This window comes from Colossoma macropomum, unplaced genomic scaffold (assembly GCF_904425465.1).
Source record: "Colossoma macropomum unplaced genomic scaffold, Colossoma_macropomum, whole genome shotgun sequence".
Lineage (NCBI taxonomy): Eukaryota > Metazoa > Chordata > Actinopteri > Characiformes > Serrasalmidae > Colossoma > Colossoma macropomum.
This window is the reverse complement of record NW_023495864.1, coordinates 414,890-437,182: the sequence shown is the minus strand read 5'-3', so window position 1 is coordinate 437,182 and position 22,293 is coordinate 414,890. Positions and strand designations below refer to the sequence as shown.

General features: G+C 44.7%; 1 protein-coding gene across 1 annotated transcript in view; it reads left to right on the top strand.

Moving 5' to 3' along the window:
• The first annotated feature begins 347 nt into the window (after positions 1-347).
• Positions 348-22,293, top strand: part of LOC118803163 (NACHT, LRR and PYD domains-containing protein 3-like) — a 51,477-nt gene continuing 29,531 nt past the window's right edge. Inside the window, exons 1-4 of the mRNA XM_036563685.1 lie at positions 348-487; positions 8,201-8,281; positions 8,425-9,036; positions 10,494-12,458. Coding sequence (XP_036419578.1) covers positions 8,232-8,281; positions 8,425-9,036; positions 10,494-12,458 — 2,627 coding nt within the window. The 5' untranslated portion in view covers positions 348-487; positions 8,201-8,231. The remainder of the gene's footprint in view (positions 488-8,200; positions 8,282-8,424; positions 9,037-10,493; positions 12,459-22,293) is intronic.

The window sequence follows — 22,293 nt, the reverse complement described above, 5'->3', positions numbered from 1 at the left end:
TAAACGGTCTGTGTGCAGCTAGTTCACTCACAGACACAATAATAACATCATGAAGTCATAAACGGTCTGTGTGCAGCTAGTTCACTCAGACACAATAATAACATCATGAAGTCATAAACGGTCTGTGTGCAGCTAGTTCACTCAGACACAATAATAACATCATAAAGTCATAAACGGTCTGTGTGCAGCTAGTTCACTCACAGACACAATAATAACATCATAAAGTCATAAACGGTCTGTGTGCAGCTAGTTCACTCAGACACAATAATAACATCATAAAGTCATAAACGGTCTGTATTCTCTGTTGAATCTGAGCTGCTTTATGAGTGCTACTGTCACTTTAACAGGAATTACGCTGCTCCACAGCTGAACACTCCCTGAATCAAAGCTGAAAGTAAAGTGGAGGAGCAGGAGAAGAAGGAGAGGGAGAGAGAGAGAGAGAGAGAGAGAGAGATATTACACAGCAACAGAGACTTTATTAAACACGGTAAGTTCATCATAAACACACACATTCAACACTGATGTGTAGATTAAAGAAAGAATACGTGTTTTATAGTTTATAACTAAACTCAGTGGAGGATTAAAGCTCTAGTAGAAGTGATGGTTCAGTCGTAAAGGTTCTTGATCAGGGTGTAAGTTGGCCAACAGTGAACCATTATAACAGATAACCGAGCAGTGAAATGGAGAAAACGGCTGTAGAGAAACTAAGTAATCCTGTATTTACATGATGAACAGAGAACTGTGTTCATTTTAGTCATCATTCATTATGATACAGATCAGAATGAGCTTCAGTAAAATCTGATCTTCGAGGCTGAAGTTGGCTTCTTATTGAAATTTTCCAGTCCACCTTAAAACACTGCAGTTTTAATATTTTCCCTTAAGGGGGCGGTGTTTAACTGGTCTGAAATGAAAAGATCTGGAGTTACAGGCCAAATGGAAATGCTTTAAAGTGCAGTTGGCTTGTGGTTTATTCTGATACTGTTTATTCAGAGGATCAAAGAAACAATGCTACTGTATATTTCATTATAATTCAGTGTTATGATGTAGTTTTAGTCTGTTATTTTGTAAAGTCCGAATCTACAGACTGTTTGATAACGTAGAGTTAGGCTTAAATAGATCAGATTCTGATCTACGAGGAAAGCCTTTGTTTATAAAGGCTGATTTGTGATGATCAGTGAGTTACAGTAATGAAGTATCACTGTAAGAGTTCTTATACTTCAGGAATATAATATAGTATTAATATGTGAATCATATCTTCATATCAGATTCCAGACTGTTTGATAATGAGGAGTTTGGTCTTCAGACTCACTCACTGTACAGTCACTCTTTGGTTGTGTATAAAGGCTGATGGTGATATTTAGAGGGTCACAGTGTAAACATGCTACTGTAAATGATGATCTACTCCAGTACTGTAATCCAGCTCTGCTCCGTGTGTCAGACTAGATTATCAGATTTAACTGACTGATTGATCAAAAACATCCAGTAAGAGTTCAGTTCTCACAGTCTCATATCATGTTCAGCAGCTGAGGATAAACAAAGGTACTTTTATTATAATCTGTGCTTTTAAAGTTCAGTTTAATTGATTCTCATAATTTAGTGTGAGATTAACAGATAATCTGATCGTCGACAAGCAATCGCGCTCTCAGTACTGCAAGTCTTTACATTATGAATCAGTTAAATGTTGCCCTCTACTGGTGAAATATCTCTATAGAGACTAAAACTAAATTAATGATGGTTAAAAACACTGCTCGTGCTTTGAGCTCATCTACTCTGGATTTTACGGTAAACCGTTTAAGAGAGAAAAACGCTGCTCGTGCTTTGAGTTCAGATGTTGAGAAATCTAAAAGAACTGGGTTTCTGAGCTCTAACACTCCAAAAAGAACCTGCCTGAACAAAAACAAGCTCAGAAACCAAGACGTGGATTTGATTTACAGTTTATGAACAAAATACACTGTTGATCGATACATGATCAATATCAGCTCCAGTGATCAGACTGAGTGTTATGGTTTGTTCTGTTTGCTGTAGTTCTGCTGTGAGATCTGCTGAAATCCAGACTCTCTCCTTGTGTGAACTGAATACTGACTCTGACTCTGAGGTAGAAAATGAGATGGGATGGGATAGAATTCCGAATAGTCGTTCAGTTCTATTTATGACACGTTATAAAATTCCATAAAATTAACTGTCAAACTGTTTTCAACAAACTGAATATGATTACCTCAATATTACTGAAGAACACCTGCCCACCAACTGACGACTCACCTGCATTTTACTGTAGGAATACGGAATAACGGGATTTTCTCCTTTCTGTTAGTGGAGATGAGATCACATTACTTCAAATTACTACAATAAAAATGTATGGAAAGCATGATTACCTGGAAAAGTGTTCTTCTAGAAGGTTTTACGTTTGTTAAAAAACTGTAGAATTTATCCATTTTTTAAATCAGGAAATCTGTGAATTCTGTCTGTATTATAGACTTTTTCTGTTACACGTACAGACGAGTGACACATTAAAGAAGAACCTGAATAAATGAGTGGAGAAGCATAACGAGTGCAGGTGAACTGCAGGATGTAATTAATGAATTAAGATTGCGGTTCTAGTCGTGTGGAAACTTGAGGTTAAAAATCTAAAATGTTTTTGTTTTAAAATGTATAAACATGAACACTGTAAGAGTGAATGTAAAGTAGGAACTGTAAACTGTGTTGGTTATTAATCTTCAGTGTAATATCAAAAGACTGATCATCAGTTTACATTCATATATTTTCATAATTTTTTTGATCAGTGGTTAATTTGACTGAATTTAAGCACAGTACTGTTTTATTGAGGCTTCTTAAGTAGGAATTTGTTCGGCCATTGCATTTCGGTTGTGCTGCAACTCCCCAAATGAGGGAATCTCCACAGCGGCGCTGTGGCTAACAGAGCGGCAGTAGGACCCTGCGGCCCTGTGGCTAACAGAGAGGCAGTAGGAGCCAGCGGCGCTGTGGCTAACGGAGCGGCAGTAGGACCCAGCGGCGCTGTGGCTAACGGAGCGGCAGTAGGACCCAGCGGCGCTGTGGCTAACGGAGCGGCAGTAGGACCCAGCGGTGCTGTGGGTAAGAGAGCGGCAGTAGGACCCAGCGACGCTGTGGCTAACAGAGCGGCAGTAGGACCCAGCAGCGCTGTGGTTAACAGAGAGGCAGTAGGACCCAGCGACACTGTGGCTAACGGAGCGGCAGTAGGACCCAGCGACGCTGTGGCTAACAGAGCGGCAGTAGGACCCAGCAGCGCTGTGGTTAACAGAGCGGCAGTAGGACCCAGCGACGCTGTGGCTAACGGAGCGGCGGTAGGACCCAGCGGCGCTGGGGCTAACGGAGAGGCGGTAGTACCCAGCGGCCCTGTGGCTAACGGAGCGGCAGTAGGACCCAGCGGCGCTGTGGGTATGAGAGCGGCAGTAGGACCCAGCGGCGCTGTGGCTAACAGAGAGGCAGTAGGACCCAGCGGCGCTGTGGGTAAGAGAGCGGCAGTAGGACCCAGCGGCGCTGTGGGTAAGAGAGCGGCAGTAGGACCCAGCGGCGCTGTGGCTAACAGAGCGGCAGTAGGACCCAGCGGCGCTGTGGGTAAGAGAGCGGCAGTAGGACCCAGCGACGCTGTGGCTAACAGAGCGGCAGTAGGACCCAGCGACGCTGTGGCTAACAGAGCGGCAGTAGGACCCAGCAGCGCTGTGGTTAACAGAGAGGCAGTAGGACCCAACGACACTGTGGCTAACAGAGCGGCAGTAGGACCCAGCGGCGCTGTGGGTAAGAGAGCGGCAGTAGGACCCTGCGGCGCTGTGGGTAAGAGAGCGGCAGTAGGACCCAGGGATGCTGTGGCTAACAGAGCGGCAGTAGGATCCAGCGGCGCTGTGGCTAACGGAGCGGCAGTAGGACCCAGCGGCGCTGTGGCTAATGGAGCGGCAGTAGTACCCAGCGGCTCTGTGGTTAAGTGAGCGGCAGTAGGACCCAGCGACGCTGTGGCTAACGGAGCGGCAGTAGGATCCAGCGGCGCTGTGGCTAACGGAGAGGCAGTAGGAGCCAGCGGCCCTGTGGCTAACGGAGAGGCCGTAGGAGCCAGCGGCGTTGTGGTTAACAGAGAGGCAGTAGGACCCAGCGACACTGTGGCTAACAGAGCGGCAGTAGGACCCTGCGGCGCTGTGGCTAACAGAGCGGCAGTAGGACCCTGCGGCGCTGTGGCTAATGGAGAGGCAGTAGTACCCAGCGGCTCTGTGGTTAAGTGAGCGGCAGTAGGACCCAGCGACGCTGTGGCTAACGGAGCGGCAGTAGGACCCAGCGGCGCTGGGGCTAACGGAGAGGCAGTAGTACCCAGCGGCCCTGTGGCTAACGGAGAGGCAGTAGTACCCAGCGGCCCTGTGGCTAACGGAGAGGCAGTAGGAGCCAGCGGCGCTGTGGCTAACGGAGCGGCAGTAGTACCCAGCGGCGCTGTGGGTATGAGAGCGGCAGTAGGACCCAGCGGCGCTGTGGGTAAGAGAGCGGCAGTAGGACCCAGGGATGCTGTGGCTAACAGAGCGGCAGTAGGACCCAGGGATGCTGTGGCTAACAGAGCGGCAGTAGGATCCAGCGGCGCTGTGGCTAACAGAGCGGCAGTAGGATCCAGCGGCGCTGTGGCTAACAGAGCGGCAGTAGGATCCAGCGGCGCTGTGGCTAACAGAGCGGCAGTAGGACCCTGCGGCGCTGTGGCTAATGGAGCGGCAGTAGTACCCAGCGGCTCTGTGGTTAAGTGAGCGGCAGTAGGACCCAGCGACGCTGTGGCTAACGGAGCGGAAGTAGGATCCAGCGGCGCTGTGGCTAACGGAGAGGCAGTAGGAGCCAGCGGCCCTGTGGCTAACGGAGAGGCCGTAGGAGCCAGCGGCGTTGTGGTTAACAGAGAGGCAGTAGGACCCAGCGACACTGTGGCTAACAGAGCGGCAGTAGGACCCTGCGGCGCTGTGGCTAATGGAGAGGCAGTAGTACCCAGCGGCTCTGTGGTTAACTGAGCGGCAGTAGGACCCAGCGACGCTGTGGCTAACGGAGCGGCAGTAGGACCCAGCGGCGCTGGGGCTAACGGAGAGGCAGTAGTACCCAGCGGCCCTGTGGCTAACGGAGAGGCAGTAGGAGCCAGCGGCGCTGTGGCTAACGGAGCGGCAGTAGTACCCAGCGGCGCTGTGGGTATGAGAGCGGCAGTAGGACCCAGCGGCGCTGTGGGTAAGAGAGCGGCAGTAGGACCCAGCGGCGCTGTGGCTAACGGAGAGGCAGTAGGACCCAGTGGCGCTGTGGCTAACGGAGCGGCAGTAGGACCCAGCGGCGCTGTGGGTAAGAGAGTGGCAGTAGGACCCAGCGACGCTGTGGCTAACAGAGCGGCAGTAGGACCCAGCGGCGCTGTGGTTAACAGAGAGGCAGTAGGACCCAGCGACACTGTGGCTAACAGAGCAGCAGTAGGACCCAGCGGCGCTGTGGGTAAGAGAGCGGCAGTAGGAGCCAGCGGCCCTGTGGGTAAGAGAGCGGCAGTAGGACCCAGGGATGCTGTGGCTAACAGAGCGGCAGTAGGATCCAGCGGCGCTGTGGCTAACGGAGCGGCAGTAGGACCCTGCGGCGCTGTGGCTAACGGAGCGGCAGTAGGACCCAGCGGCGCTGTGGCTAACGGAGAGGCAGTAGGAGCCAGCGGCCCTGTGGCCAACGGAGAGGCAGTAGGAGCCAGCGGCCCTGTGGCCAACGGAGAGGCAGTAGGAGCCAGCGGCGTTGTGGCTAACAGAGAGGCAGTAGGACCCAGCGACACTGTGGCTAACAGAGCGGCAGTAGGACCCTGCGGCGCTGTGGCTAATGGAGAGGCAGTAGGACCCAGGGATGCTGTGGCTAACAGAGCAGCAGTAGGACCCAGCGGCGCTGTGGCTAACAGAGCGGCAGTAGGACCCAGCGGCGCTGTGGGTAACAGAGCGGCAGTAGGACCCTGTGGCGCTGTGGCTAACGGAGAGGCAGTAGGAGCCAGCGGCCCTGTGGCTAACGGAGAGGCAGTAGGAGCCAGCTGCGCTGTGGGTAAGAGAGCGGCAGTAGGACCCAGCGGCGCTGTGGCTAACGGAGAGGCAGTAGAACCCAGTGGCGCTGTGGCTAACGGAGCGGCAGTAGGACCCAGCGGCGCTGTGGGTAAGAGAGCGGCAGTAGGACCCAGTGACGCTGTGGCTAACAGAGCGGCAGTAGAACCCAGCGGCGCTGTGGCTAACAGAGAGGCAGTAGGACCCAGCGGCGCTGTGGGTAAGAGAGAGGCAGTAGGACCCAGCGGCACTGTGGCTAACAGAGCAGCAGTAGGACCCGGCGGCGCTGTGGTTAACAGAGCGGCAGTAGGACCCGGCGGCGCTGTGGCTAACAGAGCGGCAGTAGGACCCTGCGGCGCTGTGGCTAACGGAGAGGCAGTAGGAGCCAGCGGCGCTGTGGCTAACAGAGCGGCAATAGGACCCTGCGGCGCTGTGGCTAACGGAGAGGCAGTAGGAGCCACGGCCGATGTGGCTAACGAGAGGCAGTAGGAGCCAGCGGCGCTGGTTGGTAAGAGAGCGGCCGTAGGACCCAGCGGCGCTGTGTCTAACGGAGAGGCAGTAGAACCCCAGTGGCGCTGTGGCTAACGGAGCGGCAGTAGAACCCAGCGGCGCTGTGGGTAAGAGAGCGCTCAGTAGGACCCAGTGACGCTGTGGCTAACAGAGCGGCAGTAGAACCCAGCGGCGCTGTGGTTAACAGAGAGGCAGTAGGACCCAGCGGCGCTGTGGGTAAGAGAGAGGCAGTAGGACCCAGCGGCGCTGTGGCTAACAGAGCGGCAGTAGGACCCGGCGGCGCTGTGGTTAACAGAGCGGCAGTAGGACCCGGCGGCGCTGTGGTTAACAGAGCGGCAGTAGACCCACTAATGCGGTGGGCGAACATAGCGGCAGTAGGACCCGGCGGGGCTGTGGTTACAGAGCGGCAGTAGGACCCGTCGGGGCTGTGGTTAACAGAGCGGCAGTAGGACCCGGCGGCGCTGTGCTAACAGAGCAGCAGTAGGACCTGGCGGTAGGATGCACTGCAGAAGGAAATGAGGACAGTAGGCCGTTATTTGCTATTTCAGTGAAATTTTAAAGAATGATCTAATACTGAGTCTAACACTTCATTCCCTGTTTACTCGGTCACTTAAAGGTGCAGTAAGTGATTTCAGTTAAAGACACTCTTTGTCCAGTTCCCTGAATATCTCCTCACGGTCCACTAGCTCTCTGTTCTGGGTGCACTGCTGTTGGTGCAGCACAGCCCTGACTCTGTAAACAGGAAACAAAGAGGCTCGGACCGAACGACACAACACTGTTCCAGCCAGTCAGCATCAGGGGGCACTCGAGCTCAGGAAAGGGGGAAGGGGAGGGGCTACACGCTGAACTCCACGCTTAGTAAAGTAGTACAGATGGCCGAGAAACAATGGTGAAGAGCCGTGTTTTATATCTGAGGGGTGTTTCATCAGTAGAGAAACCTCTTTTTCAGATTCTCCCATTCCACCTTAAATGGCGCAGCAGTCACATTCAGGCGCCTCTAGTCTGAATCCTCCTGCTGTGTATTTCTGCCTCACACACTGCTACAGGCTTTACAGCAGTCACTACAGTTTCAGAGGAGAGTGCAGACAGCCTGACAAAACCAGGCTTGGTTTTTAGTAGAAATCAGTGAGGTGACCTGCAGGGCCCCAGGTGAGCTGGTGTGGAATAACCAACAGAAACAGTTTAAAACAGGGAGGGAAAGTCATGCTGTGCACCATCAATAACTGTACTGACAGGTGCATTATTATTAATATTTCTATTAGAGTTTTATTAATAATATAAAAAACGTACATTTTATATTATTTCTGAATTTATTCATATGATTTCCTATCTTTAATGACATATTTCTGTATTTAATGTTGGTCTTAAATGGCATTTTATAGTTTTTAAATACTTATACTACAACAAAATAAAGAGGCACTACAGAGGTCACACAATGAAGCAATCGGTCAGGAGCTCTCAGGTTATGGGTGCAGCAAACTCAAGACAACGGCACCATTTAACCATTGATTTCACTCTTCCTACATGTTCTCCTCAAATGCTCTAGCTTTGTGTGTTATTTGTAGCACTGCATGATGCTGCAGTGACAACAAACTCATGAGTGTACAGTCAGTGTGATCATCATCCTGTGTGTGTTTTGTGTGTCTTAATAGATCTCAGAGAGAAATCCAGAGGAACAGCTCCATGATGGAGCTTCATCACTCCAGCAGTGGAGCAGGAGCCTCTGATCTAAAGTGAGTAACTTTATATCAGCAGTTTTTATGCAAAGAAAAAATTAAAATGTATAAAAAAGATTTACAAAATGATTCTCAGTTATGTTTGTGTTAAATGAGGTTTAGTAAATAAAGTATTTACTCAACTCTCATCATGCTGTCAGGTTAAAGCGTGCAGGATCTCCAGATCCCAGCTGTGTGTCTGAGAAGAGATACCGGTCCACATCTGACTCTCCTGGATTCAGCAGAGGAGGAGGAGGAGAACCCAGCCATGTGTCTATGAAGAGTGACCAGTCATTGCCTGTCCCTCCTGGATTCAGCAGAGGAGGAGGAGAACCCAGCCGTGTGTCTATGAAGAGTGACCAGTCATTGCCTGTCCCTCCTGGATTCAGCAGAGGAGGAGGAGGAGAACCCAGCCGTGTGTCTATGAAGAGTGACCAGTCATTGCCTGTCCCTCCTGGATTCAGCAGAGGAGGAGGAGAACCCAGCCGTGTGTCTATGAAGAGTGACCAGTCATTGCCTGTCCCTCCTGGATTCAGCAGAGGAGGAGGAGAACCCAGCCGTGTGTCTATGAAGAGTGACCAGTCATTGCCTGTCCCTCCTGGATTCAGCAGAGGAGGAGGAGAACCCAGCCGTGTGTCTATGAAGAGTGACCAGTCATTGCCTGTCCCTCCTGGATTCAGCAGAGGAGGAGGAGAACCCAGCCATGTGTCTATGAAGAGTGACCAGTCCATGCCTGAGCATCCTGGATTCAGCAGAGGAGCTGTTCCCTCTGAGTGAGTTGTTGTCCTTTTACTGAATAATGAACAGTTAAAGAAATTGAGCACAGCAGTTACTGGCTGATCTCAGTCAGCTGTTAGATCAGCTAATCGGATGCTATGGCTACGATTGGCTTAATTAGTCAGGGCACTGATTTAAGCTGTTCTCATTGCTCTGGGGGTCTTTTTGCTGCTCCCCCAGAACTGAGCCATACTGCCAAATATAACTTACTGTAAATGCAAACAAGATATTTTCTTTGAAGTGGTCCTGGCTGAACTTTAAACCTCAGCAGAAGGAGAGTCCAGCATGTCCAGTCACTGACCATATGGTATAATTAGTAATCTGTAGAATTTTATAATAAGATAAGTATGTTTATATACGGGTAAGAGAAATATTCATATAATCCAGAGACGATGTGTTAGACAGCCAATCATTATGCGTTTACAGTTTGTTTACAGATGTATGAAATGTAAACTATTAATGCTCTGTTCTAGTTTAGAAGTAGTTCATTATAAATGTTTCAGCCTGTAAACTACTCGTCTTAATATCAACGTGAAAAAAGAAGGAGAGACAAAGAGCCATGTTTCAAGAAAAGCTTTGGGTCATGTTGTTTCTTCTTTTCATTTCCTTACAGCGTTACGTTTTTTTAGCTCAGCACAGGAAAGACGTAAGATAACAACGAAACAGTAAACAGAACTTAAATCTGACCAGAGGAGGTCAGGAAAGATAAATAATCTAAGCAAATCAGTACAAACACTCTTCTCTATCTCTGTAGCTGAATCACACACAGGAGAAAAGGTACATTCAAAAGAAATGGCACCCCTACAGCCTGGCTGTTAGTCACTGTAAATAAGTTAGAGAACTGGACTCCACGCTCAGTTGTGTTCTAGAGTTCAGTACCAGTTGGCTCTGATATAAAAGCTTAAATATGATGACCAGAGTGTCTTTCTCTAAAACAAACAGCTCAACCAGTAAAGAGAGACAGACAGAGTGTTGCTGCACAACTGACCACATTAGAAAGGTATAAGTGTCCAATCAGACAGAGCTGCAGCTGGAGAGTCGCTCCAGACCTGCTGTGGGAAACCTCTGACTGTGGACTTCAGCTCAGACAATCCAATCAGTTTCCACAGAGATGCAGATAAATATGTGATATGTGCATTTGAATGGTCTGAAAATCGTATTTTGGTGAGTAAGTTATCTCGGCTACCCAGCAGAGCCTGAATGGATATGTGCTGACTCAGCCTTCAGCATCTGGAACACAGTTTGTTGATTTAAGCAAGATATGAAGTTCATTGTAAGAACTCGACTCAAACTTACAGAATTCAATCAGGTACAAATTACATTAAAGTATAGTTTAGTAATAAATATATGAAAATATTACATGTGTCAAGTATTTCCATCAGTGAGCTGCATTGTGAGCAGTTATTGTGGTTATTTGTGTTGATGTTTGTGTTACTGTGTTTGACCCCATCAGGCTGAGCTCCACAGAACCTGCACTGCAGATAAACACTCTGTTGGAGGAAACTGGAGACCTGAATCAGGATTCTTACCAACCAGTGGATGATGATCTACACAGAGTCTTACAGAGACACAAAACCAGCATGAAGAACAAGTACGAGAGCTTATTTGAGGGAATCAGAACAGAAGAGAATAAAACCCTCCTGAACAGGATTTACACTCAGCTCTACATCATAGAGGGAGAGAGTGAAGGAGTGAATGAAGAACATGAGGTTTTACAGATGGAGAAAACACCCAGGAGATGCTTTCAAGACTCTCCAATCAACTGCGTAGATATTTTTAAACCTCTCCAAGGTCCTGAAGGAGAAACACGAGAAGAGACCATCAGAGCTGTGGAGGCTGACAGACTCAGACACAGAGAAAGAAAAGAAGATCACAGACCAGAAGAGCCAGAGCTCAGAGCTGTTCTGACTAAAGGCATCGCTGGAATTGGAAAAACTGTCTCTGTGCAGAAGTTCATTCTGGACTGGGCTGAAGGAAAAGCCAATCAGGATGTAGAGATCATGATTGTGCTTCCGTTCCGGGAGCTGAACCTGATTAGAGATGATCAATACAGTCTTCATGGACTTCTGTGTGACTTCCATCCTGAGCTCAAAGATCTGGACCCAGAGATTTATGATCAGATCAAAGCTGTGTTTATATTTGATGGTCTGGATGAAAGCAGAATTCCACTGGACTTTAAAAAGTGTAAGAAAGTATCTGACATCACCATGACATCATCGGTGGGAGTGTTGATGACAAACCTCATCAAAGGAGAGCTGCTTCCCTCTGCTCTGATCTGGATAACCTGCCGACCAGCAGCAGCCAATCAGATCCCTCCTAAATACATCAACCGTGTGACAGAAATTCAGGGATTCAGTGACCCACAGAAGGAGGAGTACTTCAGGAAGAGGATCAGTGATGAAGACCAAGCCCAGAGAATCATCTCCCACATTAAGACAGCGAGGAGCCTCCACATCATGTGCCACATTCCAGTCTTCTGCTGGATCTCAGCCACTGTTCTTCAGAGAATCATGAAACAGCCTCATACAGAAATCCCTAAAACTCTGATAGAAATGTACTCACACTTCCTGATCACTCAGACCAACATGAAGAACGAGAAGTATGAGGAGGAAGATGAGAGAAACCCAAAGAACCTGCTGGAGTCCAACAGAACCGTTCTTCTGAAACTGGCTGAACTGGCTTTCAAACAGCTGATGAAGGGCAATATGATGTTCTATGAAGAGGACCTGAGAGAGAGCAGCATTGATGTCACTGAGGCCTCGGTGTATTCTGGGATTTTCACTGAGATCTTTAGGGAGGAATGTGTGCTTCACCAGAGGAAGGTCTACTGCTTTGTTCATCTGAGCTTTCAGGAGTTTCTGGCTGCTGTTTATGTGATTCTCTGCTACGAGAACAAAAACATGAAGGAACTGCACATACTTAACCCATGGGACAGTAAGTGGTTTGAGAATGTTCCACTGGATGAACTGCTGGAGGGAACAGTGGATAAATCTGTAGAGAGTCCAAACGGACACCTGGATCTTTTCCTCCGTTTCCTGCTGGGCATCTCAGTGGAGTCCAATCAGAGACTCCTACAGGGTCTACTGACCCCAGCACAGAGCAGCTCAGACAGAACCAGAGGGCGCATCAAGAGTTTAATCAAAGGAGATAATCATCACATCTCCACTGAGAGATGCATCAATCTGTTCCTCTGTCTGTCTGAAGTGAATGACCAGTCTCTCTCCAGAGAGATTCAGGAGTATCTAAACTCAGAGAGACAGTCAGATGTGAGACTCTCTCCTGGACAGTGTTCAGCAGTAGCCTATATGATCCTGAGCTCAGAGGAGGTTCTGGATGAGCTGGACCTGAAGAAGTACAACACATCAGAGGAGGGTTATAGGAGACTGATCCCAGCTGTGACTGTCTGCAGAAAAGCTCGGTGAGTGTTTTATCTACATTAATACAACATATATTAATATTTAATAACTGATTAATAATTGACCTCATATCAGTTACAAATCTACAAATCAGTGTTCAGTTATTTAGTATTTAGAATATAGACCTTGTAGCTCCGCCTTCCGAGTGTTCAGTTAGAGACTGTAGCTCACAGTGTTTCTAATAAAGTGGCCAGTGTGTATAATCTGTGTTATGGTATTATATGAAAGATCAAAGTTCAGTTTATAGTTAGAGAAATTCCACCATTTTTTCAAAATCCCCCATAATTCAGTGTGTGAGATGTATTCAGAGAGATTCAGAGAGATTCAGAGAGGTTTGGTGTGAAATGGTTCAGAGGTCTTTACAGTGGTGGTGATAGGAACCAGGGGTCGCCATGACTACAACACAAATATAGACATTTTATTTACTATCCAGAACCACCAGTGAACCTACACGAGTCTTCTGAGTTTATATGAATGTTGATGATGGAAAATAGTGGAAAATCATAAATAAATAAATAAATAATGTTTCTGATATTAAGTGGGGAAATTCATGTGTGATTGGAGCCAGACGTTTAATGGCTTTACATAGAAATGGTCACACAAATTCAGAAATAATATTACTATTATTATTATATTTATTGATTGTGAAAATTTGAAACAACACCAGTAACTTTCTGTACTATTGATTCTATCCACACTCACACACACATACACACACACACTCACACACACACACTCACACACACATACACACACACACACACACACACACTCACACACACACATACACACACACACACATACACACACACTGAGTGTTATAAACTCTGTCTTTCTCTGAATCAAGTTTCACATCAGAGAATGAGACGTCTTCACTGCTCTCATTCTCAACTAACCGTACTGTTTAAAGGGATACTGGTGAACGTTGATAAAATTATACATATATATATATATATATATATATATATATATATATATATATATATGTATGTATGTATATATATATATATATATATATATATATATGTGTGTGTGTGTGTGTGTATTTAAACTCATGCTCAGTTATTTACACTGAAAGGTATATTTTAGTATGAATAAAATCAGAGTGGTGTGTTTGACCCCACCTGAATAAAACTGGGTGAAAAGGTTCCACAGTGTCTCATATGTAGATGGTCAAAAGGTCAGTGTGTATGAACTTTATCATATATCATCTATGAAGACCCAGATCATCAGTTCAGCCAGACAGAGGTCATTTAATAAACTCTGACTCCTGTCATTGATCTTCTGTCTCTGAGATATAAACTCAAACTCCTGCAGTAGGCCTCACTGAGCTGACTGAGTGTGTGTGTGTCTGTTTGAGTGTGTGCTGTGTGTGTGTGGGTGTGTGTGGTATGTATATATGATAGTGTGATATAAAACTACACCAAATACTGTGACTTTGTAAAGTTAGTAAATCCCGTTGCTGTGACAGTCATCAGTGATTACAGTACTTGTAAATATTCTTCCCTTTTCTCAGTGTTTCCATGTAACAGAACCAGAAATAAGGTTCTCACAGGGTTCAGTTTCTCCAGAGCTCTGGATTATTTAGACCATGATATTGTTAAATATAGTCACTAAAATGCAAATGGGCTATTATTGAAAAGAAGACACAAAAGTTTACTTTAAGATAAAATTGACTGTTTATTGCTGTATGACACTGTACAAAGAGTTTACATATTTTTTATAAATCTACCACATTTAAAACAGCTTTAATAACTGTTGCTTGAATCCAAACCCTCACAAAATCTAAGAGGAGTATTTTATATCTCACGCCTGAGAGACACTATATATATACATTTTAGCTGATTCCTAGAAGTGAAGTTCTACAAGGCCATATAATAGAATTCCAACATCCACTTTCCCTCAGTCAGCGACTGCTTCCTTCACAACAAACAGCACCTACAAAGACTTAAACACACTCATGATTTAGCTTTGAGTCTGAAGTCCTTTCAGTGAAACACTGATCAGCAGGAGAGCTTCACGAGATCCCTGATAGAACCGCCTGAGAACAGTCACTAAAGGAGCTCCTACCAGAGAAAGAGCTCAAATTCAGCTTAAATTCAGCTCAAATTCAGGACACATGAGTCTCCTCAGCAGTGTGTGAGCTTTGGCCCCATTTTTACAGTCTGCCGTCACCTTAGTCCCTTCAGCAGTAACACTGTCAGTGGGCCCTTCACTGCTGACGTCATCACTATGATCTTCATGTTGAACAAAGCTGTTGTTTATATCATCCTTAATGACTTCCTGTAAACAGACACATAAACTACAGATACAACATATAAACATAACATCACACACAGCTGGGGAGGCCAGTCTCAGTCCTGATGTTCTACCACCCTGCAGAGTTTAGCTTCACCCCTAAACACACACCTGACCCAGGAGACGACCTTCAGGATCATCTGAATATTACAGTCAGGTGTTCTGGATCTGAGCTCTCCAGGGTTTTAGATCTGCAGGACCAGGATTGAGCTCCTCTGCTGTGCAGTGATGAGGAAGCAGATCTCCTGATAGTTTAGAGTTAGTATTTTAAACAGCATGACAGACTGTCAGTTACCCATCAGTGTTTGTGTTGTGGAGAACAGATCAGGAGAAATGTAAAAAAATGTGATATAAACAGAAAACATTTTTAGCTAGAAAGGGAAAGTTTGTGAACAAACTTTAAGTTGGCTTGAAAAAGCCAGTTAATAACGTTAAAACGTTAAAATGGTTGAAGACTGCTGATAGTTGTTAAAATGTTGCCAAATGTTGCTAAGCAGAAGCTGCAGTATCTGTGGTGGACGGTAATTCATTGCTAGGTGCTACCGTCAATGAAGTTCCACCTTGAAGTCTGCGCAACCTTAAATTTAGTGCTACCTTAAAGAGACCTGAAATCCCATGCCACCTTAATTTTAGTGCTATTTTGATTGGAGTTCCACCTTAAATTTAGTGCTACCTTAAAAGCAGTTCCACCTTAAATGTGGTGCTAAATTCACTGCCACCTTAAATTACTGCTAACCTTAATGTAGCTCCACCTTAAATAAAGGTCCACGTTAAATTCTGTGCCACCTTGACAGACGTTGCACCTTAAATTCTGTGCCTCCTTAAATTTAGTGCTATGTTAATTGAAGTTCCACCTTAAATTCAGTGCCAACATAAATGCAGTTCCACCTTAATTTCAGTGTCAATGTAAACTCAGTGCTACCTTGAAAGAAGTTCCACCTTAAAATTCAGTGCTACCTAGGGGAAATCCACCTTAAAAGCAGTTCCACCTTAAGAAATCATTATGTGTGCTGACACTGCTGAGCATTAGGCTGGGAGTGGGTGAGACATTGGGCTCCGTGCGTGAGTTTGGATGTGTGTGTGAGAGAGGTGGCCATTGTGACATCATGTGTGGCATGCTGCCAACATTCCACCCATTCATTCCCTATGGGAAAAAATATCGACTTTGAACGTTAATTTTCGGAAAACCGTATGTCGGATCGCTTAGAAAAGCACAAGCACACGATCCTGCAAAGTTTCATTTTCTAGCTCGAAAACTGTGGGAGGAGTAGCATTTTATATTTTGAGCGTAGAATAATAATAATAACTAGACAGGAAAAGTTCGTGAACGAACTAAGTTGCCTTGAAAAAGCCAGTTAATGACGTTAAAACGTTAAAATGGTTGAAGACTGCTGATAGCTGTTAAAATGTTGCCAAAATGTTGTGAAGGAGAAGCTGCAGTATCTGTGGTGGACGGTAATTCGTTGCTAGGTGCTACTGTGAATGAAGTTAAATTCAATGCCACCTTAATTTTAGTGCTACCTTAAAGAGAGTTCCACCTTAAATTTGGTACCATCCTGAATTTAGTGCTACATTAATTGAAGTTCCACTTTAAATTCTGTGCCACCTTAATTTTAGTACTACTTTAAGGAGAGTTCCACCTTAAATTCTGTGCCACCTTAAAGAGAGTTCCACCTTAAATTCTGTGCCACCTTAATTTAAGTGTTACCTTAAAGAGAGTTCCACCTTAGTTCTAGTGCTATGTTGATTGAAATTCCACCTTAAATTCTGTTCCACCTTAAATTTAGTGATATGTTAATAGCAGTTCCACCTTTAATGCTATGTTAATTGAAGTTCCACCTTAAATTCTGTGCCACCTTTATTTTAGTGATATGTTGATTGAAGTTCCACCTTAAATATAGTGCTACCTTAATTTTAGTGCTTCCTTAAGGAGAGTTGTACCTTAAATTCTGTGCCACCTTAAAAGAAATTCGACTTTAAATTCTGTGCCATTTAATTTGATTGCTATGTTAAGGAAAGTTCCACCTTAAATTTTGTGCCACCATAAAGAGAGTTCCACCTTAAATTCTATTCCACCTTAATTGTAGTGCTATGTTGATTGAAGTTCCACCTTAAATTTCGTTCCACCTTAAATTCTGTTCTTCCATAAATTTAGTGACATGTTGATAGCAGCTCCACCTTAAATTTATTGCTATGTTAATTGAAGTTGCACCTTAAATTCAGTGCCATCTTAAGTTTAGTGCTATGTTAATTGAAGTTCCACCTTAAATTCTGTTCCATCTTAAATTTAGTGCTATATGAATAACAGCTCCACCTTAAACATAAGGTTATGTTAATTGAGGTTCCACCTTAAATTTTCTGCCATCTTAAATTTACATACATACATCATCTAAACCGCTTATCCTTCTGGGTCACGGTGGGGTGCTGGAGCCTATCCCAGCTGTCATCGGGCGGAAGGCAAGATACACCCTGGACAGGTCTCCAGTCCATTGCAGGGCAGACAGACAGACATACACATATACATATACAATCACACACTCACACCTAGGGGCAATTCAGCATGTCCAGTTGGCCTGAATGCATGTTTTTGGACTGTGGGAGGAAACCCACGCAGACACGGGGAGAACATGCAAACTCCACACAGAAATGACCCTGGTCACCCGGCCAGGAATCGATCCCAGGCCATTCTTGCTGTGAGGCGACAGCGCTACCCACTGCGCCATCTTAAATTTAGTGCTATGTTAATTGAAGTTCCACCTTAAATTTAATATTATGCTAATTGAAGTTCCACCTTAAATTCAGTGCTATCTAAGTGCAATTCCACCTTAAGAGCAGTTCCACCTTAAAAAATCATTCTATGTGCGGACACTGCTGAGCATTAGGCTGGGAGTGGGTGAGACATTGGGCTCAGTGCGTGAGTTCGGATGGGTGTGTGAGAGAGGTGGCCATTGTGACATCATGTCTGGCATGCTGCCAACAGTCCACTCAATGTAAGTCTATGAGAGAAACAAATGATGGAATAAAACGACAAACGGATGAGTGCGGGTCAGAACGACAGTGGATTCATGCTCGGGGGGCTGCCCTGAGATAGTGTATCAAAAACCCGGCGTGGACCCGGATTCTCTATAAAGCTGCTTTGTGACAACATCTGTTGTAAAAGGCGCTATATAAATAAATTTGACTTGACTTGACTTGACTTGGTTTTGCAGCGGTTACTATGGAAGTTTATAGGAGGAACGAGGGATGAAAAAACTACACATAGAGGAGTGTGGATCAGTAAGGCGGTGAATTAGAGCTTGGAGACCTGACCTGAATGAGTGCATGTACTTGGTGGCTGTTTGGAAAATGACAGATTAGGGCTTTGTTGTGAAAGAAAATGAATGGGACTTTATGGGAGGAATAAGGGATGAAAAAACAACAGATAGAGGAGTGTGGGTCAAGATGGCTGTGGATTAGAGCTTGGGGACCTGCCCTGAATGAGTACACGCAGCAGGTTTGTAGAGTTTAGTTGTGTATTCTGAATTTTCTGCCAAATTTTTTCAATTTTATCCCTAAAGAAGTTCATAAAATCGTTGCTGCTATAGGCTGGTGGCATCTGGCGTTCACTAACTGTTTTGTTCTCTGTTAGTTTAGAGATTGTGCTGAAAAGTAATCTAGGATTATTCTTATTGTTTTCTATGAGAGAGGAGAGAGAGGCTGAGCGTGCTGCAGTAAGTGCTCTTCTATAGTCTGTAAGACTCTCCATCCAGACGGACTGGAACACTTCTAGCTTAGTCAGGCGCCATTTTCGCTCTAGTTGTCTGGCGGTCTGTTTTAAAGCCCGAGTGTGGTCATTATACCAAGGGGCGAGTTTTTTCTGCGTTACTATTCTACTTTTTAATGGAGCCACATTATCTAGAGTAGATCGAAAATTATCCTCTAAGAGCTTGGTCATAAAATCTAATTCGGTATGATTAGATGGACAGCTGACAGAAGCTGATAATTTTGGAAGGTTTTTTTTGATGGTTGCTATACCTCCACCTCGGCTGCTTAAACGAGGGCTATGTGCATAGTTGTAGCCTGGGGGTGTGGCTTTGTTTAGACTAAAGTAGTCCTCGGGTCTAATCCACGTTTCTAAGAGGCACAGAGCATCAAAGCTGTGATCGGTAATAATTTCATTTACAGCGACGGCTTTAGGAGTAAGGGATCTTATGTTAAGCAGTCCTAGTTTTAGACCAAAGGTGCTGTCACTGCAAACTGGTATAACTGGTCTGATATCAATCAAGTTACTAAAGCAAACTTTGAGGCTTTTTGATGTTTTGTTTTATTCGGGGAACAGACACAGTCTCTATCGGGAGAAACATATGAGCATTTGTACTTAGAATAACTATTTGTTTTAGCACTTGCTCTATTTACAGTATAAATGCTGGCAGTCGCATTATCTTCAGCAGTAACACTAGCATTATGAGCTGTAGCGTTTCTATTTTTGCCACTACTTACGTGGCCTTCACTCTGGAGTCAGCAGATGGCCCTCTCGATGTTCTGGGAGAGAACAACAGATCCAGCATGACTGGGGTGGAGGCCATCCCTCCGGTAGAGCGCTGGCTGTTCCCAAAACGAGGCCCAGTTGTCCACGTAGCCCAAGCCGTTGAGGGCGCACCAGCCACAGAGCCAGGACGGCAGCGCGAAGAGCCTGCTGAAGCGCTGGGATCCACTCGGTGCTGGGGTTCCCAGGGACCATGTGGGGCTGGCGTAAGAACGGCGTCTCCCAGTGTACGAAAAGACGAGGCAGGCGCAACCACCGAGGGGGAAACTTCCCGGGCGGCTTCGAGGATCGACTTCCACCGAAGGAGCTCATCCTGCTTCTTCAGTCCGGCTTTGCTGAGCTCAGGGTCTGGAGGGCTCGTTCTTTGGCGGACGCCATGTGCTGACACTTGTTTTGGTCTTTCTTAGCGAGTGTTAGGCTATTTAACATTGCAGTCTTTTTAGGTGGGTTTCCAATAAAAGTTTTTGATAAATTTTCATTGGGCTAACGTTACATTTTAAGCTTTAGTGCATGTGTTCCACGGGCCTGAAACCTGGAGTGAAACTGTGGCTGTAAATCTGCGGCTCTGCAGTCAAACTTTTCACTGTTGTGGCTCCACAGCTGAACTAGATTTTTAGGTAAAATAACATAATTATCCTTTACAGTAAAATAAAGCTCTGCTGATCGTTCAACACGGTTTAACAATAAATGGTCTTAAACACTAGAGTTAATGTAGAACTGCTGATTCACCCTTTAACCCTGAAGATCAGTGCAGACTGCTGGTCATGCAGTGAGGCAGACAACCTGGTCATGCAGTGAGGCAGACAAACTCGCCTAGCTAGTAGCTAACGAAACGACAAAGAGAGAGATTTAAGACGAACATCGATAATTTGGAGTTTAATATTAGCCCAAAAAAAATTTGTACAGCACATATGTATTAAAACAGTGCACAGTCCTTAACTACAGCTCTAACTTTAATAATTACATCACAGAAAGCCGAGTTTCTTTGATCATTGGTACTGATAATATAATGTTATCAATGTGTTACTAGTTATTTGTGTCACTATTTATAGACATCATATTCATAGAAAGTCATTATCTTTGTACTTGAACATTCTGAGAATATCAGGAGAAACACTTTTACCTCATCCAGGTCTTAAAAACATCTGACTCCAGCAGCAGAACCTGAGAGTTCAGATGAAATCAGCAGAGACAGTGTGTAGCACAGAAGAACACTGACTTTATATGATGGGAAATGGTGGCTAGTGCTGATTCTGAAACATTAGATCATTTTTAATGTTTGTATCTCACAGGACATTTATTTTGAGGACTAGTAAGACAACAAACTTGTGTCTCTGTGAGAGATTCTGTGCATCATAGTTCACCCCAAAAACAAGAAATGCAAACACATATCAGCTCTCAGCGAAGGATACAGACCTTCTGAAACGTGATACAGGTTATTTTTTGAGACCCAGTGTTTATCTATTTACAGTCTTACTATCTGTTTATATTTCACTTCATAATCAAGTAGTCCATTTAGTACCTTCAGATATTATCCCTCTTCGGAGGACCAATTTTTTCTTTATTATTGTTACTACAAATTTATTTTAGTATATACTGTCATCGTGTAGAGGGAGGACAACAAACTGCAAACATACAAGCAAAAAAAATTGCAAGGGGGAATAAAGAAAAAAAAAGGATAGAAATTGGAAGGAAAAAACAAACAAACATATAGAACATGTAAAACAGACAAAAAAACAAAAAAAAACGGTAATTATAATATTTGTACCCTCAGACAATGAATTGAGCTATAGATATTTATAATATCTGCCATAAAAGATAAAATAAAAGATAATTACATTCTGTGATGTAATTATTAAAGTTAGAGCTGTAGTTAAGGACTGTGCACTGTTTTAATAAACATGTGCTGTACAAATTTTTTTGGGCTAATATTAAACCCTAAAGACCCCCCTAATGATGTTCATAATTAGGAATAAAATATTGAAATCTCATAGCTTAAATACATTTTCCTTTATTAAAGATAAAAGATAAAATCATTTTTTATTTATTTGTGTGTGTGTGTGTGTGTGTGTGTGTGTGTGGTGCGTGTGTGTGTGGTGTGTGGTGTGTGTGTGTGTGGTGTGCGTGGTGTGTGTGTGTGTGTATTAATATGTGATCAGGAACATTCGGGTAGAGGCACCACAGGCAGGTATAAAAGCCTGTAGAAGTTAAGGTGGGTGTAGAACGCTATTAAGTGTTGACCATGTTTTTCCGTATTCCTGAGATTTGTTTTTGATAGATGCTGAGATTTTCTCCGTAGCTTTGTGTTCTGTTAGAAAGGTTTTCCATTGATCGTAATCTTTTTCCTTGTTTTCCAGTTTGTCAGAATGGTCTTTTTCGTGATGGTCAGCGCCACCGAAAGTGTTCTGTATTCTTTCTTTTTAGATGGACTGATGATGTGTCACCTAACAGACAGACTGATGGGGATGGGGAGATGGGTTGTTTTAACAATGGAGTTAGTTGATTCATAACAAGTTGCCAGAAGTGCTTGACTGGTGTGCAAAGCCACAAGGCATGTATATAACTGTCAGGAGTGTTTAGTGAACAGTGTGTACAGATTTCAGAGTCTATTAGTCCCATTTTATAGAGCCTTTGCCCAGTGTAGTGTGCTCTGTGAATTACCTTATATTGTATGAGGTGGAGGTTAGCATTGTTAGTCATGCTAAATGTGTTTCCCAGAATGGTTGTCCAGAGGTCGGTAGAGGGAGTAACCAAGAGATCTTCTTCCCACTTTTTCCGTGGTACATAAACTGTTTGGTCTAATTCAGATAATATTTTTTTGAGGAGGAGATGTTTAGGAATTCTGTAATTGGTGGACTTAATTCTAGTTTATCTTTTTTGTCTTTAATTTCGGAGTTTAGTTTGGATCTAAGCTGATGATATTCCAGAAACTGGTTACTCTCAATGCCGTATGCCTGGGTTAAATGTGAAATGGTTCAAAGTGTTTATTCTGTAGGATGTGATGTAGATGAGTA